The sequence below is a fragment of the Scaptodrosophila lebanonensis genome, unplaced genomic scaffold (genome assembly GCF_003285725.1).
Source record: "Scaptodrosophila lebanonensis strain 11010-0011.00,11010-0021.00 unplaced genomic scaffold, SlebRS2 tig00000238-arrow-arrow-pilon, whole genome shotgun sequence".
Taxonomy (NCBI): Eukaryota; Metazoa; Arthropoda; class Insecta; order Diptera; family Drosophilidae; genus Scaptodrosophila; species Scaptodrosophila lebanonensis.
Window position 1 is genome coordinate 252490 of NW_022060625.1, and position 25355 is coordinate 277844.

The 25355-nt window shown below is 40.4% G+C and overlaps 1 protein-coding gene across 2 annotated transcripts in view; it reads left to right on the forward strand.

Moving 5' to 3' along the window:
* The window catches only part of LOC115630050 (tyrosine kinase receptor Cad96Ca), a 216022-nt gene that overhangs the window by 99463 nt on the left and 91204 nt on the right, over positions 1-25355 (forward strand). For both annotated transcript variants that reach the window (XM_030526682.1, XM_030526681.1), the window contains exon 7: positions 22679-22818. In XM_030526682.1, the coding sequence (XP_030382542.1) occupies positions 22679-22818 (140 nt within the window). The remainder of the gene's footprint in view (positions 1-22678; positions 22819-25355) is intronic.

A 25355-nucleotide genomic window follows, 5' to 3' on the forward strand; every position in this document is an offset into this window, starting at 1 on the left:
AATTTTTAAATGGCTTATGTCGGAAAAAGTATTTACGACAGATAATGAGTAGTTGACATTTTTCTATGACTAGTGTTGCACCTGAAAAGGCTCCCGATGATTCTATAGTAAGTCTTGTAAAATGTTTTAAAATTTCTGTCTGCCCAATTTTACGTTTTTAATTTTCGTGTATATAATAGCGTCATCTGCATAAATCGATACCTTTGTATCTATTAAATATGCTGTTTATTTGTTCGAGTGCTATCATAAAAAGAACTACTGAAAGGGGGGAGCCTTTGGGGATGCCGTTTAGTAGTTTGTGTGCGGCTGTGGTGACATTATTGACTCTGAATCTAAAGATGCGATTGGTCATAAAGGCCAAAATGGAGACATGATTTTTGGTCGAAACGGCATTTAACACTAAGTGCAGGATCCGCAGTAAAGCGGATCGTGCTGTGTTTCCGTTTAAATGCTACTTGGTTGTGTGATATTAAATTGTATCGAGAAATGTATCACATAAGCCTGCGAGCAATTATTTTTTCGATTGTTTTAGCTGATAATCTCGTGTGTAGGCTTGTTTGGCGTGGCTATTGGGACAACGATAGCTGAGCTCCAGGTGTGTGGGTATTATCCAGTTTCGAGCATGAGGTTGTATATTACTAGATGTGAAGTTTTCAAGACAAGTACATTTAGCTGAAAGAACCGCTTTTTATACTCTGTACATGAAATTTACAGGAGTATATTTTAAATATAGCATTTGCTTTTTTATATTCGATCAGATTAGTGAAAGACATATGTATTTTGTATAAATAGAAGGAAGCTTGCTTCTTGTTCCTGAGCTGCTGGAGACTGTTGTTCCACAACGGAACTTTGGCTTTATGAGGTATGTGCTTAGTTTGTGCAATGCTACAGCTGCAACCAAGCTCTAATGCATTTAGTGAGTTGGGCTACCAGGTGGTTTAGGCAACCAAAAGTCCCGATGTACGGATTATTACTGCATTTTTTCTTAAAGAGTTCCCAGTTTGCTAGGTCAGTCTTGTACTTTGGTAGTGGTGGAGTAAGGTCCAGGGAAAAATGGCAGAATAGCTTAATAAAGATTGGGAAGTGATCACTTCCATATAGGTTTTTAGATATTGACCACTCGCATCTATGGGCGATTAAAGGAGATATGAGGAAGATGTCAACATGGGTTAAAGTGTTGTGTGTAGAAAGGTGAGTGGGAGAACGATCGTTTAAGACGATTAGGTTTTTGTCAGAGATAGCCCTTTCAACGTTTTTGCGACGGCAGTTAATCAGAGGAGAGCCCCATAATGGGCTCCATGAGTTGAAATCTCCCAAAATTATGGTCGGGCTAGAAAACTGGGTAAAAATTGGTAATAAGTTATTACTTGAAAATTTTTGACAGGGTGGAATGTATGTCTATATAATGGTATGGGATTATCGGGGTTAAATTGAAGGGTGGAGCAGAGAATATTTGAATTAATAATTTTGTAGGTATGGGGGATGTTCCGTTTAATGAGGATATGGACATCTTGCTTGGAGGATGTGTTTTGGGGGTGGTTATGAAAGTAGCCAGTATATGCTTGGGGCAAATGAAATTTTTCAAATTATGATGCAAACATAAAATATCCGGAGAGTGATCTTGTATAAGAAGTGAGAGCTCATTAAAATTATTGAAGATTCCATTGATGTTCCATTGTAGGATTTTGATATACATGAATATTTGTATGTTAAGGATAAATTTTATGTTGGCGAGTTGGGCACAATGAAGGGAATTTGACTATGAGTCAAGTTCCCCCATTGACTCATCCGATTCATCGGATTTACTTAAAGAAGAGTTTGAGAGATTAAAATAGTTTTTGTCAGTATCGAGTGTTGGATTTATTATTTTGGTTTGTTTTGATTTGTTTAGAAAATCTTGTGCTGCCAAATGGAGAGCTCGCAATTTTCTGAGCGATTTGGATAATATATGGTAGTGGTTTGTAGAGGGGTGTAGGACTTGCACCGAGGGGAAGAGAGCAGATGGCTCTGTTGATAAATGTGAATTGGGAGAGGGGAAGGGTTGTGCCTGATAGGCTGGAGAGCCAGCCGCTTTTGGAGAGAGATTTAAGTCTTCGTTAGCCGATGTTTTGGTATTTGTTGTTGATAGAGCCAACAAATAGCTCCCACTAAACAATCATCTTGAAGCTAGCACACCTATCGTATTCTAAGCAGGAGAAATCGTATACGTCCCTAAATGAGGCAAGGTTCGGTGAAATGTCATGAACTTACATTTGCAAGTGGTTAGCTAAGCACCAAGATTGCATGCATTTCAGATCATCCTGCAGGCGATGAAAATGTGAAGGGTCTTTGTAAGTCAGAATAAGTTTCACATCATCAGCATACATAAGAATATGAGAGTGTGACAAGGTAGCGGGGAGGTCATTAATAAATAATGTAAAATGTAAGGGGCCAAGATGGCAACCTTGAGGCACACCTGATGATGCAAAGACAGGCTTAGAAATGTGCGACCTAAGCAAGATCCGTTGGGATCTGTGTTTTAGATAAGACGAAATCCAACACAAAAATGCGGAGGGAAATCCTATACGACTTAGCTTAAAAAGCAGAAGATCATGGTCCGCAGAGTCAAATGCTTTACTGAAGTCAGTGTGAACGACATCAGTCTGCATTTTTAGAATATATGCTTCATTTACCAAGGAAGTAAATTCCAGCAAATTGGTCGTAGTAGACAGTCTCTTTATGAAACCATGTTGAGCCGGAGATATGACAGATTTACAGAGGTGCTGCAAAGTGCTGCACCTCTGTAAATTTTTTTTCAAAAAATTTCGGTATGGCAGACAACTTTACAATACCTCTGTAGTTTGAAATATCAGACTTACCTTTTTATGAAGGGGAATAAGTAAAAAGATTCTCTCCAAATAGTTGGAAAGATTGAAGAACCAAGTGACAGATTAAAGATTTTAAGTAATGGCTGTAAAAGGGAACTAGAACACTCCTTGAGAACACAACTAGGAATGTTGTCTGCTCCAGGACAGTATGAAGATTTTAAAGATGTACTTATGTACTAATAATTTAATTTGGCTCTTTCTTATTCTCTAAACATTGTTCTTACTCTAATTTTACATTTTTTGTCTTATTCTATCCTAACAGTGTCAAGTGGTTTTCCCCTTCATATGTATATTTTGAAGCATTTTCCTTATCATGCAGTGCATCCACCCTTAAACGCTGTCGCGATCCTATTTCTATATACGTTTTTTGCGGTGGTCTGCTGCTGTACTGAATGTGCATATTTTTAGCTTGCGATTTCTGGTTAGTGGTTAAGTAGTAGTCAACTGTTGGGGTATAGAGTAATGTAGAGAAGTGGGCAGTACTTTTTAGATATTACTTTCTTAAAACGCATACCCTAACTACAACAAAAACATAAATATTTTTGATCTTTATGCAACACTGTACAAGTAATATTGATAACACTTCAAAGTTAGTTGTTCGATCTGCAAGGCGTTTTGGTAAAAATGGTGGGAAATTGTTTGCTAACTTTGCGAGCTTGTCAATTTCTTAATTTTGAAAAATAATATGATAATGGAAATGAAAGGCCTGGATATGTAGGAAGTTCATATAGAAACAAAATTTGTTCGTATTTGTTAATTTGTTTTTTGTATGCATTTATTTGTGTTGTTCATATTTTTATAAAACTTAAACAAAATGCCCGTCTATTGTGGCCGTATCTGTGTCTTATATGGGCGGTAGGATTGGGCGTGGTCCGATCGGTCCAAAATTAAACACAGTTCTTATACATGTCATTACCTGTACCAAATTTCAATTCTTTAACTTCATGTTTCGAATTTATGCCAAAAAATCGGCAGTCTGGCCCAATGTCTTAGTCTTTAGTCTTTTAACTAGTGCCCAAATAGATTTTCTCTTTTTATAGTATTTACTGCATTTCTAGGCTAGTATTATATTGCCTTTTGCCTATTGCAGCACTGCATAAAATTTTAATTTGCAACTCTATAGTTTGACCACTCAGATGCGTTATCACTACAGCGAGCGATTTGTCTCAGGCGGAAAGACAGATTTCTGGCATCCGCACATTCGTCGTCGACCCAAGGCTTGTCGAGACTTATGTTGCACAGCTTTTGCAAGCCATCGGCTGCATTTTTAAGTGCCTTTGCGATGGCATATATTAGACTTTCATGTTGACCTTGAAATCTTTGTAGATGCTCTACGTTTCTCTGTAGGCGCGACACGTATTTGGATCTAAGTGTTTCAGTGCAGCAACTACTAGATGGTTTCACTTTCTACGCTTGCAGTCTCAAAAGAAACGGATACTGCAATTCGTAGGTGGTCAGGCAGCATATCGTAGTCTATTGCTGTATCCGAGACAAGTCTGTGACAAGCTCCGCCTACCATGCAGTAATCAATTGTGGATTTGCCCTGCCCTCCTATAAACATTTTTTTTTTTTGTTTAACAGTTGATTTAAATTTGCAATCTGTCCTAACGGACAATCAGCAAATTATACTGGAGGAACATTGACATTATGATTTTGTATTATGTGTGGCTTTGTGGAGAGATGGATTGATGAGCTTATCTTGTGCGATGAGGAAGGTCAAGCGGGTGGTATCTTCTCAGACGGCGGGAGGAGTTGCTGTTGTTAAGCAGGTTAATGGCGAGGGGATTGGTGAATTGAAATACTCTGTACATATGTTTAGAATAATTATAAAAATTAAAAAAAGTAAGAGTTAGAATTAAAAAATAATGTTTTGATAGATTTTACCTCTTTTAGTATTCGTACTCACGTAAAGGGTGTATGTATGTTTATGCCCGTATATTCGTGTCTGTGTAAGCATGTTCACAGTTAATCAAAGCACCAGCATCAACAACAGCCGTGGGCAGCGATTGAGCAGCGCTGAAACAGCAAATATATTTATGGCTATAACTTCTTGTTAAATCGGTCTATCATAATGAAACTTGGCATACGGATACATAATTACTAATTGGGGGTATTTCCAAAATTTTAGTTCAAAATTCCAAGAATTACGGGAATTTGAGAAAATCACGATTTGCGGTGGGACGGGGGAGGGAGGGAAATTCCAAAATACACATTTTCTGCGTATTCACATAAGGCATCTGGGAATAAAACTTGGTGTTCCTAGGTCTTATAGCCTCCGAGATATAGGTGCAAGATCAGCAACGTCCGCGGATATTGCTCAACGAAAACCGTCTTTGCAGAGTGCAACGCTCCGCGATGTAAGCAGCTGATATGAGACACCATGCACGAGGCGCGGTGTCAGCATGTTTAAGGTACAGGGCTAGCTTTAGTTATAAGAAATAATGTTCTTAGCAGTTACTTGACTTTTGGATATTAAACCGTTCAGAATACACGAGCTCTTGTCTTTTATTAGTGCAACAATGCACTGTGTTAATTGAATAATAAATCCTTAGTCGGTCGAACATAATAATCACCAATGTCAGGAACTTCTTAATTGGCGCCCAACGTGAAAAAACCCAAAAGTCACTCAAATTGCGGCAGCATAAAACGTCACCATCGACAGCAGCAGCAAAAGAAAAAAATTAAATAATAAATTAATTTGATAAAACTGTTACAACAACAGCAACTGAAGCAGCATACAGCGTCAACACCGACGGCAGCAGCAGAAAACAAAAGTTAAATAATAAAGTGTTTAAATAAAATTTGTTGTAACAACAATAACTGAAGCAGCACACAGCGTCAACACTGACGGCAGCGACAGACAAAATTGTTACAGCAACAACAAAACACAACGTCACCATCGACGGTAGCAACGGAATAAAAGGAAAAATTCCATCGGCAACAACAACAACTGAAGCAGCATACAGCGTCAACACCGACGGCGGCAACAGAATACAAAAATTAAATAACAGATTATTGAAATAAAATTGTTATAACAACAATAACTGAAGCAACATACAGCGTCAACACCGACGGCAGCAACAAAATAAAGAGGAAATTCTACTGGCAACAATAGCAACAGAAGCGGCAACGGCAACACCGACGGCGGCGGCAACACTAGAATTAGATCTAGATAAGAGCATGTAAGTAGATCGCTCATTGACAATTTACAAACTAAAAAAATAAATACAAAAAAAAGATTAAAAAAAAGTTTTTTTAAATCAATTCAAATTTAAAGAAGAATATAATAAAATTGGTTACAAAGTTAAAATACCAATCTTTGTGTAGTGACAGAACTTATGTGTGATAGCGACATAGATGATTTGCTGGACAAATTTAAAAAACTTGATAGTAAAGTCCGTGTAAGAAACCAAAACGAAAAAGAGTTAGGTATGGCTATGTCTTCAGAGCAATTACAGACAGTAATAGAAGCGGCAGTCAACAATGCACTTGTCGCTCAAAAAAGAAGTTTTGATGCACAGATACAAGATCTGAACCAACGTTTAGGCAGTGTCTGTGATGGGGCTCCAGAAATAGAAAAATACAGGGACGCAGAAATTCGTGCAATGATTAAGTGCAGTGAAACATTAGACATTGTGAAATCTTTGCCGGACTTCGAAGGAAAACATGAGACGTACGTCTCATGGAGGAAAGCGGCACACACCGCCTGTAAAACTTACGAGAATTATGACGGTAGTTCAACACACTACCAGGCTTAAGGTATAATGAGAAAGAAGATTAAGGGACCAGCGGACATGGTACTAGCATCATTCGACACGCCCCTGAATTTTAAAGCAATTATAAATCGACTTGACTTTACGTATGCGGACAAACGCCCCATATATTTAATAGAGCAAGAAATGTCGACACTCCAACAGGGAAATTTGACACTCCTACAGTACTACGACGAAGTAGAAAAGAAACTCACCTTATTAACGAACAAAACGATCATAACTTACGACAACACCATAGCTGACGCACTGAATGAAAAGTATAGAATGGACGCTTTACGAGTGTTCATTTCAGGAACTAAGAAATCATTGAGCAACGTTCTGTTTTCGGCAGGACCGAAAGATCTTCCTTCCGCTTTGGCTCTGGCCCAAGAGGTTGAATCCAATCACGAACGCTACACGTTCGCCAGGAATTATGCTCGAAGTATAGAGGAAAGGGCCCAAAGGAATGAACATAGGCAACAAGCCAGAGACAGAGTGCCGGCAGGGGAAAACGGTAATAACACATATTGGAAAAACCCCCATTTTAGTAAACGACAGGCACCTCCTAACGGACCACCTCAGAGACAAGAACAACCTCAACCAATGGAAGTAGACAATTCATCAAGATTTAGACAAGTCATTAATGATCACTCATTCTCAGACCACAGGCTCATACACTTCAGGCTGGGGTACCACACCCCTGCCGCCATTAAGAACTTCAATCTGAAAAAAACCAACTAGGGGTATTATTTGAGATTGCTTATCAGAAAACTACCCCCCCTCCCCCCCCTACAAAGCTCTGAACCCAATACGGGAGAGAAATTGGACAAGTTGGTGGATAAGCGCAAACTTGCCACCTTCAAGTCGGCCATCAGAAGAGCCAAGCGCACCTCTTGGGCCAACTTCTGCTCAAGCATTGAGTCAACGTCTGCAGCATCGAGGCTCAGAAAAGTGCTGGCCAAATCATCCTCTCCACCAACTCTTCTGCAAGGGGAAGACGGCAGGTGGATGGACTCCTGCAGAGACTCTCTAGATCTGCTCACTAATACACATTTCCCGGGCTGTACCGACAGTAGTAGTACACCCCTTATCCACCACGTAACGGGGGTACCCAGCCATTTGATAGAAGATATCATTACCGAAGAACGCATCTGCTGGGCTGTTAAGACTTTTCAGCCCTAAAATCTCCTGGACCGGACGGCATCGTCCCGGCCCAACTCCAACATTCTCTGCGACACGTTATGCCCTGGATTCTGACAATTTTTAGAAGTTGTTTAAGAGTCAACCACGTTCCGGCAAGCTGGAGAGAGGTAAGGGTCGTGTTTATCCCCAAGGCCGGGAAGCCGTCTCACGTTACGCCGAAAGACTTCAGGCCTATCAGCCTATCCTCGTTTCTACTTAAAACCTTGGAAAGGCTAATAGAAACATACCTCAGACAGTCTATCAACCCGGATCTGCTGTCGAACTCACAGCACGCATACAGTAAGGGCAGATCAACTGACACTGCCCTTCACTCCCTGGTCTCTAGAATAGAGAACTCACTCCACGTTAAGGAGTACTCACTGGTAGCCTTCTTGGACATTGAGGGCGCCTTCAACAATATATTACCGTCGGCAATCACCCAGTCGTTGACGGACCTTGGGGTAGATGTCTCCCTGGTAGGCTTCATCAGTCAGTTGCTCAATGGCAGGGCTGTAAGTGCCGAACTAGGGGGACAAACCTGCCGCAAGTTCGTTAGCAGGGGCACCCTACAGGGTGGAGTTCTGTCTCCACTACTGTGGCTGCTGACGGTGAACCAGCTGGTACGACGCATGGAGGTGGAAGGCCATGCAGTCATAGCCTACGCAGACGACGTATCTATAATCTGCAGTGGTAAATACCCACAGACTCTCTGTCACCTCATGAGGACGGCGCTATTGACGCTCTCGCAATGGGCGTCCACATGCGGCCTAGGAGTAAATCCTACAAAGACTGAGCTAGTACTTTTCACAAGAAGGTACAAGATTCCGGAACTCCAGCCGCCGACACTAAAAGGGGTTCCTCTTAAATTCAGCCACAGTGCCAAGTACTTGGGAGTCATCCTGGACAGGAAACTGCACTGGAGTGACAACACAATAGAGCGGGTGAAGAAAGCCATAAATGCACTCTACATCTGCAAGAGAGCCATAACCACCAGATGGGGGTTCTCACCAAATATTGTACACTGGATATATACGGCCATCGTTAGACCGATTCTTCTGTACGGAATCGTAGTATGGTGGCCGGCGATGGACAGATCAACTGTTCTCACCCAACTCAGTCGGGTGCAGAGATCGGCAGAATTATGCATTAGCGGGGCACTTCGCACTACACCAACGGAGGCTCTTAATATATTCTTCCATCTTCTCCCACTAGACATAGTCGGAAAGGAACTTGCTACAAACTCAGCCCTAAGGCTAAGAGAGGCCTCTGCCTGGAAAAGCACGTCAAAAGGACATGCAGGCATACTCCTTCTCCAACCCGGGGTTCCGACCCATACGGATTACTGTGTACCAAAACTTATTTTTGATAAGAAATATACAGTCAGGATTCCCACTCGTGCAGAGTGGGATAGCCTACCACACAGAAGAAACGACGCCATAAACTTTTTCACGGATGGCTCTAAACTGGAACAGAGAGTCGGAGGTGGCATATTTTCTCCGGACCTGGAGATACGACGGTCATTTCGTCTCCCTGATCATTGCAGCGTCTACCAGGCGGAAGTGGCTGCGATACAAGAGGTCACAAGGCACCTATCCCCTGATATGGAAGGCGGTAAACCAATATATATATATTCAGATAGCCAAGCGGCACTAAAATCGTAAGACTCCAATGTGGACAACTCCAAAGTTATCACTGACTGTCGCAGATCCCTCAACGAGATGGCCCAACTAGTCAGTATAAGCCTTATATGGGTGCCAGGACACCATAATATTGAAGGTAATTGCATAGCAGATGAGCTGGCAAGGGAAGGAACCAACGCAGACATCCTTCCCGACAGGGAAGGTATGGGAATGCCGTTAGCATCCTTTCGGCTTTCGACGCGCAACCATGCACGTCAAATAGCACAGCAGCGCTGGGAGAGCACGAGCTCGTGCTTTCGAGCTAAGCTTACCTGGCCATCCCTTAACATAAAAAGGACTTTAAAGCTTGTGAAGCTGAAAAGGAGTGAGATATTCATGGTGGTGGGGACTCTCACGGGTCACTGTCCGTTTGGCAGACATGCATCGAGACTAAACATCCCGTTTAACGATTTCTGCAGAAGCTGCAGAGACGAAGAGGAAGAGGAAAGTGTGGAGCATCTCCTCTGCTACTGCCCGGCGCTGAGCAGGCGCAGACTACACACCCTAGGGAAGCCATTCTTGAGCGACCTCTCGGAAATGAAAAATGTAGAGCTCGCGGACCTAGTTAAATTCTTATACCACCGGGTGGCTGAAGACTGACCAGCACAATTAGGGATTACATGGTATCACAACGGGCCTTAAGGCCTAAGTGGGCGGGTGAACGTTATCACCCCAGCCATTTCAACCTAACCTAGACAAGTCATGCAGTATCAAAACCAGGGTAATACTACCAATCAGGGACAGGCTGACTAAAGACCAAACAGTGGAACTGCAAGGTTTACGGGACCAAAACACCAAAGAATGAATCATTTGACCCAAGATGACTCTCTGCCGGACCCAGACACTTTTGAATACCAGACTGACGCAAACCTAGAGGCAGATGACATTAATGATGACCTTGTAGTGTACGACCAAGTTAATTTTTAAGGCACAACTCCCTGCTACCGTTTATAGAAAGAACAATTGCAGGGAGAAATATTAAACTTCTAATAGACACGGGAGCTTCAAAAAATTATATAAAACCATTACAGGAATTAAAGGGAGTCGTACCAGTAGACGAAATTTTTCGGGTAATATCAATTCACAGTTTTAATACAGTTAACCAGAAATGCGTATTGCATCTTTTCAACACAAACGCAACCTTTTTTGTACTACACAACCTTACGACATTCGACGGAATAATTGGACTTGACTTACTTAAACAAACAAGCGTAAAACTAGACTTTAAAAACCAAAGATTAATAACTGACACGGAATCAGAAAAAATACAATTTCTTAAATGTGCAAGTGTAAATTTCACATTTGAAAATATCGAAATTCCCCAAAATATTACATTAGAATTCCGGTAAATGTTAAAGAACCGAACCGATGTATTTGCAGACCCTAATCAGGCTTTACCCTATAACACAAACATAGTCGGCACTATCCGAACTGAGAATGAGGACTCCATCTATTCTAAATTGTATCCATATCCCATGGGCTTAGCAGACTTTGTAAATTCCGAAATGCAAGACTTGCTCAAGGATGGCATAATCGGACCATCAAGATCACCATACAACAACCCCGTATGTGTCGTTCGCAAGAAAGGAACTGACGAACATGGGAATAAAAAGAAAAGATTAGTGATAGACTTCAGAAAATTAAATTTAAAAACAATAGACGACAAATACCCTATACCAAATATAACTTCCATTTTGTCAAATTTGGGGAAAGCAAAATATTTCACCACGTTGGACCTGAAGTCAGGCTTCCATCAAATCCTACTCGCGGAAAGGGATAGAGAAAAAACAGCTTTTTCAGTGGGAAACGGGAAATATGAATTTTGCAGGCTTTCTTTTGGCTTGAAGAATGCACCAAGCATTTTTCAGAGGGCTATTGACGACGTACTTAGAGAACAGATCGGGAAATCATGCTACGTTTACGTCGATGACGTCATAATCTTCTCAGAAAACATGAACGATCATGTAAAACACATAGCATGGGTCTTGGACAAATTATACCAAGCCAACATGAGGGTTTTGCGAGAAAAATCCAATTTCTTTAAAGACAGTGTGGAATTCTTGGGCTTTGTGGTATCACGCGGTGGTATCACTACATGCCCTAATAAGGTAGAAGCTATTCGTAACTACGAACAACCAACCACACTGTTCAATGTCAGATCCTTTCTTGGATTGGCAAGTTATTACAGATGCTTTATTAAAGACTTCGCATCAATAGCAAGACCTTTGAGTGATATCTTAAAGGGAGAAAACGGAAAAGTTAGCGCTGGCCAATCAAAGAAAATACCAGTAAATTTCGACCAAAAGCAATGCGAGGCATTCAGTAGGCTTAAAGAGGTTCTTGCATCGGAAAATGTAATGCTACTCTATCCCGATGGAAGGCTTACGTTGACGAGCATAATGCTGAAATATTTTACAAGCCAGGGAAGGAAAATTACGTTGCAGATGCACTGTCAAGACAAAGCATCCACGCTTTGGAGGAGGATGCACAGTCCGATATTGCAACGATACATAGCGAGTTGTGACTCACTTACACTGTTTAATCAACAGACAAACCAGTCAACTGCTTTCGAAACCAAATAGTAATAGAAGAAAGTGGATCAGATAGGACTGTTATTATGTTTGGTGAGAAAACTCGTCACCTCATACATTTCTCAAGTAGAGAAACGTTAATTCAGAGGGTATGTGACGCGGTCAAGAAGGACGTAGTAAACGCAATTTTCTGTGAACTACCAACACTAGCATTCATTCAACATAAACTAATAGAAACATACCCTACGACGACATTCCGTTATGCAAAACATATGGTAACCGATATTTTGAATAAGGGCGAGCAGAAAGAAATATTTGTCACAGAGCACAATAGAGCTCATAGGGCCGCTCAAGAAAATGTAAAACAGATTCTCCAAGATTATTTTTTTCCCAAGATGACCCAACTTGCAAACGAGGTGGTTGCAAATTGCAGAATTTGTCAAAAAGAGAAGTATAATCAGCACCCTCAGAAACAGGTACTTGGAGAGACACCTATTCCGTTGCGTGTGGGCGAGATATTGCACGTCGACATATTTTCAACTGACAAGAAATATTTCCTTACTTGTATAGACAAGCTTTCAAAGTTTTCGATTGTCCAACCTATCGCCTCCAGAACAATAATAGACATACAACCGGCGATCTTGCAGCTCATGAACTTCTACAAGTACACTAAAACAATATATTGCGATAATGAACCTTCCATAAAATCAGAAACAATAAAATCATTTCTAAATAATCGATTTAACGTTCAGGTTGTAAACGCACCACCGCTTCATAGCACTTCGAATGGACAGGTAGATTGATTCCATAGTACTCTTGTTGAAATCGCAAGATGTCTGAGAGCTGGAAGAAATATTGCCGATACAACCGAACTAATACTTCAGGCAACTATAGAATACAACCGGACAATACATTCAGTTACCGACAAACGACCTATTGATGTGATTCAGGGAGGGTGGTTCATAAGGAAAATATAAGGTAACTATAATATGGGTTTCCTTTCTTACTTAGGATCTGGACTATGCTACTTTTTGTCACAATGACAAACGCTAAACTGACGGACTACTCGAACGCGGACTACATACCAATCATGGAGATTCGACAATTTGGAAAGATTTCCAATATTTAAAACACTCGACTAATCTAACAATGTGGAAATGATGGGCGAAACAGAGAAGTTGAGGAATCATTTTCCTCAATCACACATGAGACAGATACTAGACTCGGACATACGACACACGAGAACACTTCTAGCAACAATAGACATTCACCATCGGCACGCCAGAAGCATTAATATGTTAGGCACTGTTTTAAAGGTAGTAGCTGGGACTCCAGATTTTGACGACTTTGAAAAACTGAAACTGACACAACAGGAGCTCATTGAATTTGCAAATAGGCAGGTAAATATTAATACAAAAATGCAACGACAGCTAAATAAGTTAACAGACACAGTAAACATGCTAATAAAGAATTCAAAGAATAGCCATATAAACACAGAATACTTATACGAAACTTTGCTCTCAAGAAATAGAATATTAATTTCGGAACTTGAAATTTTAATGTTATCTGTTACACTCACAAAGATTGGAATTATTAACCCAGCAATATTAGACACTAACGATTTAAATAACATAATCAATGAGCGTTCTACGAACATAACCATTACTGACTTGATGGAAGTAGCCCAAATCAGAGTTATACTAAGTAATGATTTTTTACATTTTCTAATTAAATACCCTAAGCCAAGTTTAATATGTAAGAAGATTCTCTTGTACCCTGTACAACACAATAACACCATCCTTAACATAGCTGACGAAAACATCATAGCCGATTGCGGGAATGAAATATTTCCAATCGGAAACTGCAGCGCTGCGCTCACAAGAACTTTCTGTAGAAGATTGCCCTATACTACGTGCGCTCAACAACTACACTCTGGTGGCACGGCCCATTGCAAAACTCGATCCAGCCATCTCGAGCCATTCACGGTCATCGACTACGGCGTCATCATCATCAACGACGAAACAGCGGCTATCACGACTAGTGATAATGAAGTGCAAATTGTAACCGGCTCGTTCCTCCTTACCTTCGACGAAGATGTGTTTTTGAATGGTTCTTTATACCGTAACCTGAAGAGTTATGTGAACAAGTCTCCTGGCCCAGCAGCGTCAACATTGGTCAACATAACAGCCCACCAGGAGATATTAAGCCTACCATACTTACAAAGGCTGAGTCTCGAAAACACGCATTACATTGGCGAAATCGAGAAGGAACTGATAAAGCAGCCCATAATATCTGGATTGAATGTGACTACCTTTTTGGTTTGTTGCTACGCCTCTTTCAAATTCTACAAGAAGCGTCAGGCGTTTCGAAGTCAACAAGACATCCTGGCTGTCATTGAAGTCCGAGGACGTCCTTCACTTAAGTGGGGGAGGAGTTAACACGACCACTCAGCAACAGAGAAGTTGCCAAATCGACATAGCAGAGCTGGCGTGATAATAGTGCAAGATCAGCAACGTCCGCGGATGTTGCACAACGAAAACCGTCATTGCAGAGTGCAACGCTCCGCGATGTAAGCAGCTGATATGAGACACCATGCACGAGGCGCGGTGTCAGCATGTTTGAGGTACAGGGCTAGCTTTAGTTATAAGAAATAATGTTCTTAGCAGTTACTTGACTTTTGGATATTAAACCGTTCGGAATACACGAGCTCATGTCTTTTACAAGTATTAGTGCAACAATACACTGTGTTAATTAAATAATAAATCCTTAGTCGGTCGAACATTATTATGTTCCACCAACGTCAGGAACTTCTTAATTTATATACTACAATTGGCAATCCTCGTACAACTGTCTTTTTATACTCTGTACATGAAATGTGACAAGACGAGTCGATCTAGCCCTGTCTGTCTGTCTGTCCGTCTGTCCGTCCGTATGAACACCTGGATCTCAAAAACTATAAGAGATAGAGACACCAAATTTTGCACAAAGATGCGTTATGTGTGTATTCTATACGAGTTTGTTTTATTTTTTTGATTTTCCCCCCCACTTCCCCCCTATGGGGGTTTTCCCGATTTTCCATTCGTATAATCACCTATATCTCGGAGACCATAAGACCTAGGAACACCAAATTTTAGTCCAAGGTGCCTTGTATGAATACGCAGAAAATGTATATTTTGGAATTTCCCTCCCTCCCCCCTCTCCCCCGCAAATGCGATTTTCTCTAACTCCCTTAATTCTTGGAATTTCGAACTAAAATTTTGCAAATACCCCAGTTAGTAATTATGTGTCCGTATGCCAAGTTTCACTATGATAGACCGATTTACCAAGAAGTTATAGCCATAAATATATTTGCTGCTGCAGCGCTGCTGCAGCGCTGCCCGCGGCTGTTGTTGATGTTGCTGTTTGGTTGACTGCGAAAATGCTTACACAGACACGAATAGATGCGCATAGGCATACATACACTCACACAGACGTAATTGCTATGTAAATGTGCAATTATACACCCTTTACGTGAGTTCGAATACCGAGAAAGGTAAAATCGATCATTGAATTTTTTTTTATTTTCTTAATTTTTTTTATTTTCTATAATTATTGTAAACATATGTACAGAGTATTTCAAAGTCGGGACACCCGACTTTAGCTTTTTTACTTGTTTTTTACTGAAATATTTGCGTTAGAACTTAAACTTCTTAACATCAGTAAAAAAAAAAAGAAAGTTGTACGAGGATTGCCAATTGCAGTAGCGCGCGCAAAAAAAGAGGTCGTTGTTTTTGAACTCACAAAAAAATTTATATATATAAAGTATTGGGTCATATATAGGGATATTGCGCCCCACGACCGTCGAGAGCTCTCCTTCAGGTTTTTTTGAGGTACTTTATCTTATTTATTCCCCGACTACCTACACATATTTACACTTATACATATACATATATACATATTTCCATATTTATTATTCATTCATTTACGCATTTACATTTTGTTTCAACTATACCTCACGCATGTAATGTACACACCTATTTAATAATTTTGCACTCATGCACATTAAAACATATCTAGCACGCATTGAAAATTAATTCTTTTTTTTTTATGGCCGCACTGTCCATAATGATGCAGTAAAGCAGCATTAAGAGGGGCGGGAGACTCACCTTCGCCATGGGATAGCTCAAACACGGCCCTAGAATAGGGTATCCAATAAAAAATATTTGCGCTGGACACAGGCAGGGTGGGTACGCCAGGGATATTCCAGCTAGATTCCAATGCAGTTGTCCGAGGCCACAATTCCTGTCCGTCCGCACATATGGAATTTGCTTTTCCAGTCGTCCGTATTCGTACGTAATAACTTGAGGAAGTTATCCGTTTTTTTTTGTTGCATTACTTTTCTTTTATTTTTGGTTAGTTAATTTTGGTTTGTTTACGTTTGAATTCGGTTTTGTATATTGCGCGTCGAATTTATTGTAGTGATGGCTACGATAGAGGAACCGAGGTATCGGTTATTGTGCGATTTACGCGGGCATAGGGTTAGGATCAGGGTTCGTAAAATGTGCTCGCAACCCGTTCGGGCCCGCGAGAAATTCTGCTGCGGTTTTTTTCGGGTCGCTGCCGACAGAGGCGTCGGGTCCGATCGGGTCGTCTGGCAGAGGTAACGGGTCGTGCGGGTACGCCGTGCTTCGCCGCGAGTCGCTGCCGACAGCAGCAGTGTCGTACGAGCCGGTCTGCAGTAGCAGAGCGCTCGTTCGTGGTAGGCGGGCATATGTACATATGTATGTGTGATGTGTGAAATTTGTATGATGGTATGCTTGTGTGTATATATTTTTTTAAGGCGAAATGTGCGCGATCTCTTTCACTCTGTACCTGCTGCCTACTCCGTTTCAGCTTGACCCAGCTGTTTTGCCTACGTTTGCACAGTGGTACCTGATACTATTTTTAAGGATCCGTGGCGTTGCAACTTGGCGTAATTTAAAGGGACTTTTTTACCTATATACTCCTATACCAATAAAACCTACAGTCAATTCGTATACTTCATTCACATAACGAATAGTAAAAAATATTTTAGTAACAAGTTTATTTTTTTGCAAATGATCTTTTTATTTCCTATAGCCAAAAAAAATCGAAAGACATTCATTCAGAAATCTAGTATCAGGTACCACTATGCAAACGCAGACAAATCTGCTGAGTGAGGCTATAAGGGATGAAACGCATCGCGCACATTTTGCCTTGAAATATATACACACAAGCATACCATCATACAAATTTAACACACACATATGTACATATGTACGACCCGATCGTACCCGCGGCCTCTGTCGGCAGCGACCCGAAAAAACCCGCAGCAGAATTTCTCGCGGGCCCGAACGGGTTTTGCCCGCATTTTACGAACCCTGGTTAGGACACACACCCGAGGAGAGTTCCGATGAGCCAGCCGGCGTTGCTCAAAGGAAAAGCGTAGTCGTAACAAGTTTGAAGCATGATTACGTGCTGAGTAAATTTAGTTAAATACTCATTATCGATATCCATCTATATATATAAAACAGTTTGTCCTGACTGACTGATTGGTGATCAACGCACAGCCCAAACGGTAAAGGCTAGGAAGCTGAAATTTGGACTCAAGTATCCTTTCATAGTCTAGGTGCCCACTAAGAAAGGATTTTAGAAAACTCGAGCTCCAAAGGGGGGAAAACAAGCTCCAACGTTTGTATGAAAAATCTACAGTTTTCATCTGATTAACTTCAACTTAGTTTGTATACTCTCAGCACAATTCTAAGAAAAACCGTATACTTGGTTTTTTGATATTTTTTGGGGCCTAAAATATGGGAGTTTTCCTGTAAAAAAATGTTGGGGCACAAAAGCAAACCGCGTGAACAGCCCACAGCCCACACGGTAAAAGCTAGGATGCTGAAATTTGGGCTCAAGTATCCTATCATGGTGTAGATGCGCACTAAGAAGGGATTTTGGAAAATTCGAGCTCCAAAGGGGGAAAAGTAGCTCCAAATTTTGTTTGAAAAATCCGCATTTTTCAACCGATCGACTTAAAACTTAGTTTCTAAAATCAATTAAAGAATAAAAACAAAACTGCATACTCGGATTTTCGAAATTTGTGTTGGAGCTTGAATTATTGGGGTTTTAATATTTATTCACTATTTCAAATGAAAAGTTTGTGTTATAAATTTAGTCCGATCGATTTAAAATTTGGGTAATGTAATCTACGTAACTAAATCTACAACTTTGCATTCAAGGATTTTCAAAATATGCATTTTACAAAAGCAGGCAGAACAAACAATACAAAATATCAAACAGTTGGGGACAACTAAGTATACTATACATACACACACACACACACACACACACACACATGCAAGCAGCTGTTCGTGTAGTTGCGTGCAAACGATTGAAATAGCCAAATCAAAATGTGAGACACTAATGTGTGAATGTCCATACATATGTGCACATCTACTTGTATGTATGTACATATGTATCTACATATGTATGTATGTACATTCGTCTTGCACTGACAGAGCAAGAAATGTTAATTAATTGAAAATTATATAACATTTTTAAAAGTAATTTTTTCTTTGTTTAGTGCATTTGGCATTAGGGTTTTCATTAATAACTTTATGCAGCAACAACAAATATCAAATAGTTGGGGACATCACATACACACACTCACACACACAACAAGCAACAGTTCGTGTCTATGTGTGCGGTTCTTTACGTACGGTTGAAAATGTAAAGAGAAACATACATATGTATGTATGTATGCCTGTGTATGAATATAGCATGTATGTACATTCGTATTAATGTATACATTGGGCAATCGAACACAGTTGTTTGATTGTAAAAAAAATAATGCTCTAAAAACAACAACAACTGCAATTCATTGGCTCGCTCTTCTTCTTTCGTTTTGACCATTTAATGTTAATTGCAAAGCCAAAACGCCAAAAGTTTACAGTTACCATCGCTAGGCAACGACTGCGTAACATGCTTCGCATTGCGGGCAGATGTATGTATGTATATGATTTGTTCTTATGATGCTGATCTCAATAAATAATTAGATTTTATTATTTAAATATTCTGCTTATTGCATTCAAACTTCGATATTTTGATGGTATCGGTGGCTTCAACTATCGAAAGTTTTACTCTAGCAAATTGAGATAAGAATTGTCAGTGCTTTTTGATTGTGGCTCATCGCTGCACGGCATTGACACGAGTGCCGTGTTTCATATTCCGAGTTTGTGCGTGGCCGTATTGACTCAATATGGCACGAAAAGACTCAAATGTGAATTTAAAATTAGGATATACCCTTATAGTTATTCCCCTTTTTTGCACATAGTCTATCTTAAAACGTTGCGTTATCTCTATATATAAAACAGTTTGTCCTGACTAATTGGTGATCAACGCACAGCCCAAACGGTAGAAGATGAAATTTGGACTCAAGTGTCCTTTCATAGTATCCATCATAGTGTAGGAGCACACTGATAGAGGCTTTTGGAAAATTCTAGCTCCAAAAAGGGGAAAACGAGCTTTAAAAAAAATATGTTATAGTGGTCATGTTCGTTTAACGAAATAGTTTGGCAAGAACAAAAATGTAACGGACTACTAAACAATTTTTTGTCAAGAACAGAAAATATTAATTTAAATACCTTAAATGCCTTCCTACTGGTAACTTATAAGGTGAAAACATATGGGTAGGCTATGCACACACAAAATAAATACAATTGGAAACATTATATTGAGCCGGGTTAAGACGGGCATTACCTGCTAGTTATTTTTATATAATAGTCGCTTTCAAAATAGCTGTGGTCTATTATTTGACCATTTAAAGCAACAATAACGTTATTATTGTCTGCTTGAAGCTGCTACCGAACATGGCTTAGCCTTGCCTTTCTTTCTTCGTAGTAAGCTTTCGTTTTTCTATCCTGGGAATCCTTTTTGGAATTCCTTATCAGGGTTTGAATCTCTTCTCCCAGCGATGCCTACTTAGGAATCAGCGAATCAAATTCTGGAGATAGAGTTGCCATTTCTCCAATCTGGTATCAGTTGTCAGATCCGTTGGAGGTGTTTTTGTTTTGCTTTTTAAAGCCTAATGTGCCTCGACTCACGCCGATGAAAGGTCAATGACACTGAATACCAATGGAAGTCCGCTCGTCTCTGGCGGCAGATTTATCCCGAAGTGTTCCCTCGTTGACGTTTCTGGGACTTATGTGAGCACGACCAGAACTGCTGCCCAACGGAGTCCTCAAAATTTTCCTGGAAAACTGCCCGATAGCGAAAGCTCGCGCACATAGATTAAGCTGGCACAGCTTCCTGGTTGCGGTCCTTCCGTCAACCGTGCTTTGTTAACGAAATGTAAGGGTTTATATACAACATTTTGAATATGCGTAGGTCTAATTATTTCTAATAAGTGATTCTTAAAATATATCGTCGCTAGGATGTCGTATGCAGCTAGTTGAGTCGGTGCGTGCATATCCAGCGTAGGTGTAGGTAGACGTGGCAGCCGGTTGGTGGTTATTTTATGCACATGTGTGGCCGCTATTCTAACAATAGGTAAGAACAGCTGCATGCGTGGCCCATGCGTAGCTCACGATACGGTCAAGTGCGTGTGACATTTACAGTACGATGAACTTCAGCGCTATAGTCATAGATGAACGCCAACACCAAGTTTGGTTATTCTAAGCCTTATACTTTCTGAGGTCCTTGCGTTCATACAGACGGACGGACGGATGTGTGTTACATACAATCGCACAAAACTTGTATAGCCTTTTACCCTTTGGGTACAGGCTATAAAACATATGAGTAGGTCATGCACACACAAAGTAAATACAATTTGACACATTATATTGAGCCGGGTTAAGACGGGCAAAACCTGCTAGTATGAAAATATGTATGCTTGTCTTTGTTAATTTTTACAGTGTTTAATTCTAGAAACTACTAGCCGCTAATGTCACCATCTACATATATATTTGTCATGCGGCCCACTCTATCTGCCAAAGTAATATATGAGTGTATGTACGTGCATATATGTATGTATGTACATATAGTATATATTTCGCGTTCTAATTATTTTTTATGCACTATATGGATATGTACATATGCACAAGCGAACGAGTTGGCCACTATTTATTCCATAGTTGTAACCTGTGAGAAACTTCCCTGTAGGTGGTGACACTGCATGGTAAACGCTACTTGCCGATGTACAAGAGTAGTTACCACCAGTTACGACCAGGTAGTCCAGAACAGGCCAGATCCAAATGTAGCACAAAACTCCAGTCCATCCGGGGGCGCCAAATTGTTCCTCCAGAACACAACAATTGTTCAACAGGAACAAGGGAAATTGCCGGTGGGCAAAAGCGAATCGATCCAGTGGAGATTTGTTGGCAGACTGGCTGCTATGATTTGCTACACTTTACTTGGATTGTTCCCAAATGGAACAACTCAACATTTTATGCTCATGTTATAGGTGCATAAGGCAGACTTAGAACTATGGCAATATTTCGACTTCATTAAACTTAAAATTAATAATTCCAAACCATATCTGCTGAACTGCCTTAACAAAGTATATATATTCTTGAGACTAGTCGATCTAGCCCTGTCTGTCTGTTCGTCTGGCCGTCCGTATGAACACCTGGATCTCAGAGACTATAAAATAAGATTAAAATACCTCCAGTTAGTTATTGTGTGTCCGTATGCCAAGTTTCACTATGATAGACCGATTTAACAAGAAGTTATAGCCATAAATATATTTTCTGCCCCAGCGCTGCCCGCAGCTGTTGTTGATGTTGCTGTTTGGTTGACTGAAAACATGTTTACACAGACACGAACAGACGCGCATAAACATATATACACTCACATAGAAGCAATTGCTATGTAAATGTGGAATTATACACCCTTTACGTGAGTTTGAACACCAAAAGAGGTAAAATCAACATTTTTTCTTAATTCTCTTAATTTTTATAGCCTGTGCCCAAAGGGTGAAAGGCTATACTAGTTTTGTGCGCATGTATGTAACACACAGAAGGAGGCGTGGCAGACCCCATAAAGTATATATATTCTTGATCAGGGTGACAAGCCGAGTCGATATAGCTATGTTGTTGCTGCTTTGGTTCAACTTTGTGCTGCATATGTACATACACTTATATATAAACACGCATAGGTACGTGATGTAAATGTATGCTGTTAAAACTGAACATAAACATGTAGTCTAATTTAATTTAATTCATTAATTAATTCATTCAAATTTTTCAATAATTTAATTTTTTTTAATTTTTGTTTAATATTTCTTTTTTTTGGAGAGTACAGGCTATTTTAGTGTTGGGCTTGCTCGACTGTAGCGTTCTATCTTGTTTTAATTGCTATAATTATTCTAAACATATGTACAGAGTATTTCAAAGTCGGGACACCCGACTTTAGCTTTTTTACTTGTTTTTTAATTTCTATAATTATTCTACATATATGTACAGAGTACTTCAAAGTCGGGACACCCGACTTCCGCTTCTCCACTTGTTATTTATTTTGATGGAACTTTAGATGAGGGCACGAAAATAAGAATCGGAGGTAACATAATTTGATTTAAATGTTTCAAGAATTGCTGTAGTTATTACAAATAGCGGGGAAGTGGAGGGTGCATCAGAAAAAACGCACTAATTTAATATTATGATAACTGTCTATTTTAGGTTATGAAGTCGTTAGAGCCTCACCCTAATGTTGTGCGTTTGCTGGGCTGTTGCACTGAAAAGGATCCGACTTTTGTTATAATCGAGTATGTTAATTGTGGAAAGCTCCAATCGTATTTACGTACTTCGCGAAGTGAAAGGTAAGTACCCACAAATATATAATTTCATAGTGTAGCAGGCAAGCGGCCTCTCCTTTATCATAGCACTGTTGGCGCTCTCATGCTGCAGTCTCTCACTACTGTAACGGTAAATACTCTGTCGTATGTAATGTAACCCTGCAGACTACAAGAGCCCTACCTGATCGATGATTTACCTAAGATGAGTTATTTTAAGTCGACGATCAATTAAGTAAGACGTTTGTTACAATTCTGCAACCCCGTTTGTGTGACATTATTTTCCTTCCTAAATATGAGAAATGGTCCAAATTTTACACTTGCATTAATACATTTTAGGAACATCAGTTATGGAAAGTGTCGGCAGGAATGTGAACTGCTCGACTGTAGCGTTCTATCTTGTTAATATTGATGTTATACAACTTCTTTTTTTCCTGAAGCCCGATTGTTTGTCTCTTAATAGTAAGTTTGTTACCATGAAGTTAGTAATTTGGTTTGTCATCAGGTGTTCAAATGCTTTTGAAAGAAATGGTAGTATGTAAATTGGCCGAAAATCATTGCCTCCCTTAGGTATTGGGATTAGTTTCCCGAATTTCCATTTATACGGAATGCATGAGGTTGTAAACACTGAGTTAATAATGTATGTTATATGCGTTAAAAGTTTAGGGAGTAGCAATTTAAAAATGTTGGATGAATTTCATCGAGACCAACAGCATTGGACGTCACCTTGAGGATAGAATCTAAAACATCACATTCACGTACACACATAAAACTAAAACTAATATCACAGTTTAGTAGCGAAGTATGGTTCACGTACGCATTTTCGAGAACTTCAGGTACTGCTAAATCTATAAACTTGTTGTTAAGCTCATCGACATTTACGTCAAGGTTTACGCAGGGTTTGGATTTTCCAATCCCTACCTTTTTTATTTCTGTCCAGACCTGACTTGATGACAGGGCTGATGTAAATTTCGCTGATGTGGGCACGTTTAGCATTTATGATCTTCAGCCCAACTATTTTCCTCGGATGAATGATTATATAAGATATTTTACATTTCAAGCACTCAAGTAAGCAATCAATCATTGCAAAATGCCTCATAGACACATGGAGCCCGATTTCCTTTTAAAAAATATTACTTATTTCCATTGAAGTGGAGGTTCAGAGTAGTTTAAGCTTGTATTGCGGGCTAAATGAAAGCCTATTGAATATTTTTGAAAAACAATATGGTATGCGAAGAAGAAAATGATTAATATTGATTTTAATTAGTTAATCGTGGCAGACGAGTCTATGTGGTATGACGCAGTGCTTGGTAGAGATTTTATTAAGGCTTGTATAGTAATTTAAACTTTGACTCAAATGTGTTGAAGCTCATGACAGTAGATGAAGAGGATGAGTTTAGGTGGCGTGATTCCAAGAATTACGGAAGGTTTAACAAAAAAACATAAATTGTGGGGGAGTGGGGGGTGTATCAGAATAAAAAAATAAACTTGACCTGCCTAGGGCTTAGGGGAACCTGGATACCAAGTTTGGTAATTCTAGCTCTTGTAACTTCTGAGATCCTTACGCTCATACAGACGGACGGACGGACATGGCTAAATCAACTCGGCTTGTCACCCTGATCAAGAATATATATACATATATACATATATGTAGCGTGAATCGCCCTTTGGCCGAGCGGTGACCGGCGATTCGCTACGCAAAACGATAGCAGGCAGGTGTGTTAAGCAGCAGAGACCGGCAGCGGGGCGGCTGGTGAAGTGGCTGCAGCAACAACTCTGTATAGCGGGGGCGCTCGTAACGCGCGTCGACGCTTGACAGAGAAGGGCCCACTTCGGAATAATTAACAGCAGCGCCGAAAAAAATAATTGCGCCGTTCCACTCAGCTTTTCTTTACCTCACTTTATTAGCCTTCAATGGCGATCAAAACAGGCAGATGGCCCAAATACTTAATGATTTTAAATTACACATATGGAGATGCTTAAATGATCCGCATCAGCGGAGAACACCACCGTGTCGGTCCAGAGCACACCAGGAAGAGAACAACTCCTTAATGTTAGTTGCGGTTGAAGCCTTGAAGTTGGCGGCAGCATGGATCTTGTAAAAACAGCTGTTGATAGGTGGCGCATGTGGGCGTATCGATAAGCGCAAATCGATACTTGAGCGCCAAGCTCGCAGTTTGCACTATGCACTACTAATTTGCATTACATTACCCCCCGCTGAGACTCGAGACTCCTGGCCGAGTACATCTTGATCATCTCCTCGCGCAAGTTCTCCACGAAGATAGGGTAGGGCGTTTCGTCATTACATGGCAGGCCGTAAGTCAACTCACAAGGGAGCCGCAGTTCACGGCCAAGCGCCAGCATAGCCAGGGAGAATCCGGTGGCTTCGTTGGTTGCTGAGCGGTATGCCCACATAGCGAGGGGCAAGAGTTCGTCCCAGTCACGCTGACTAGCAGAGTCGAATTTGGCCAAGTAGTCCAAAAGGGTACGGTACCGTCAGACTGTGGATGTAGGAGCGTGGTGCGTGTCTTTTCCACGCCCAGGAGGTGCAGAAAGAATTGGAA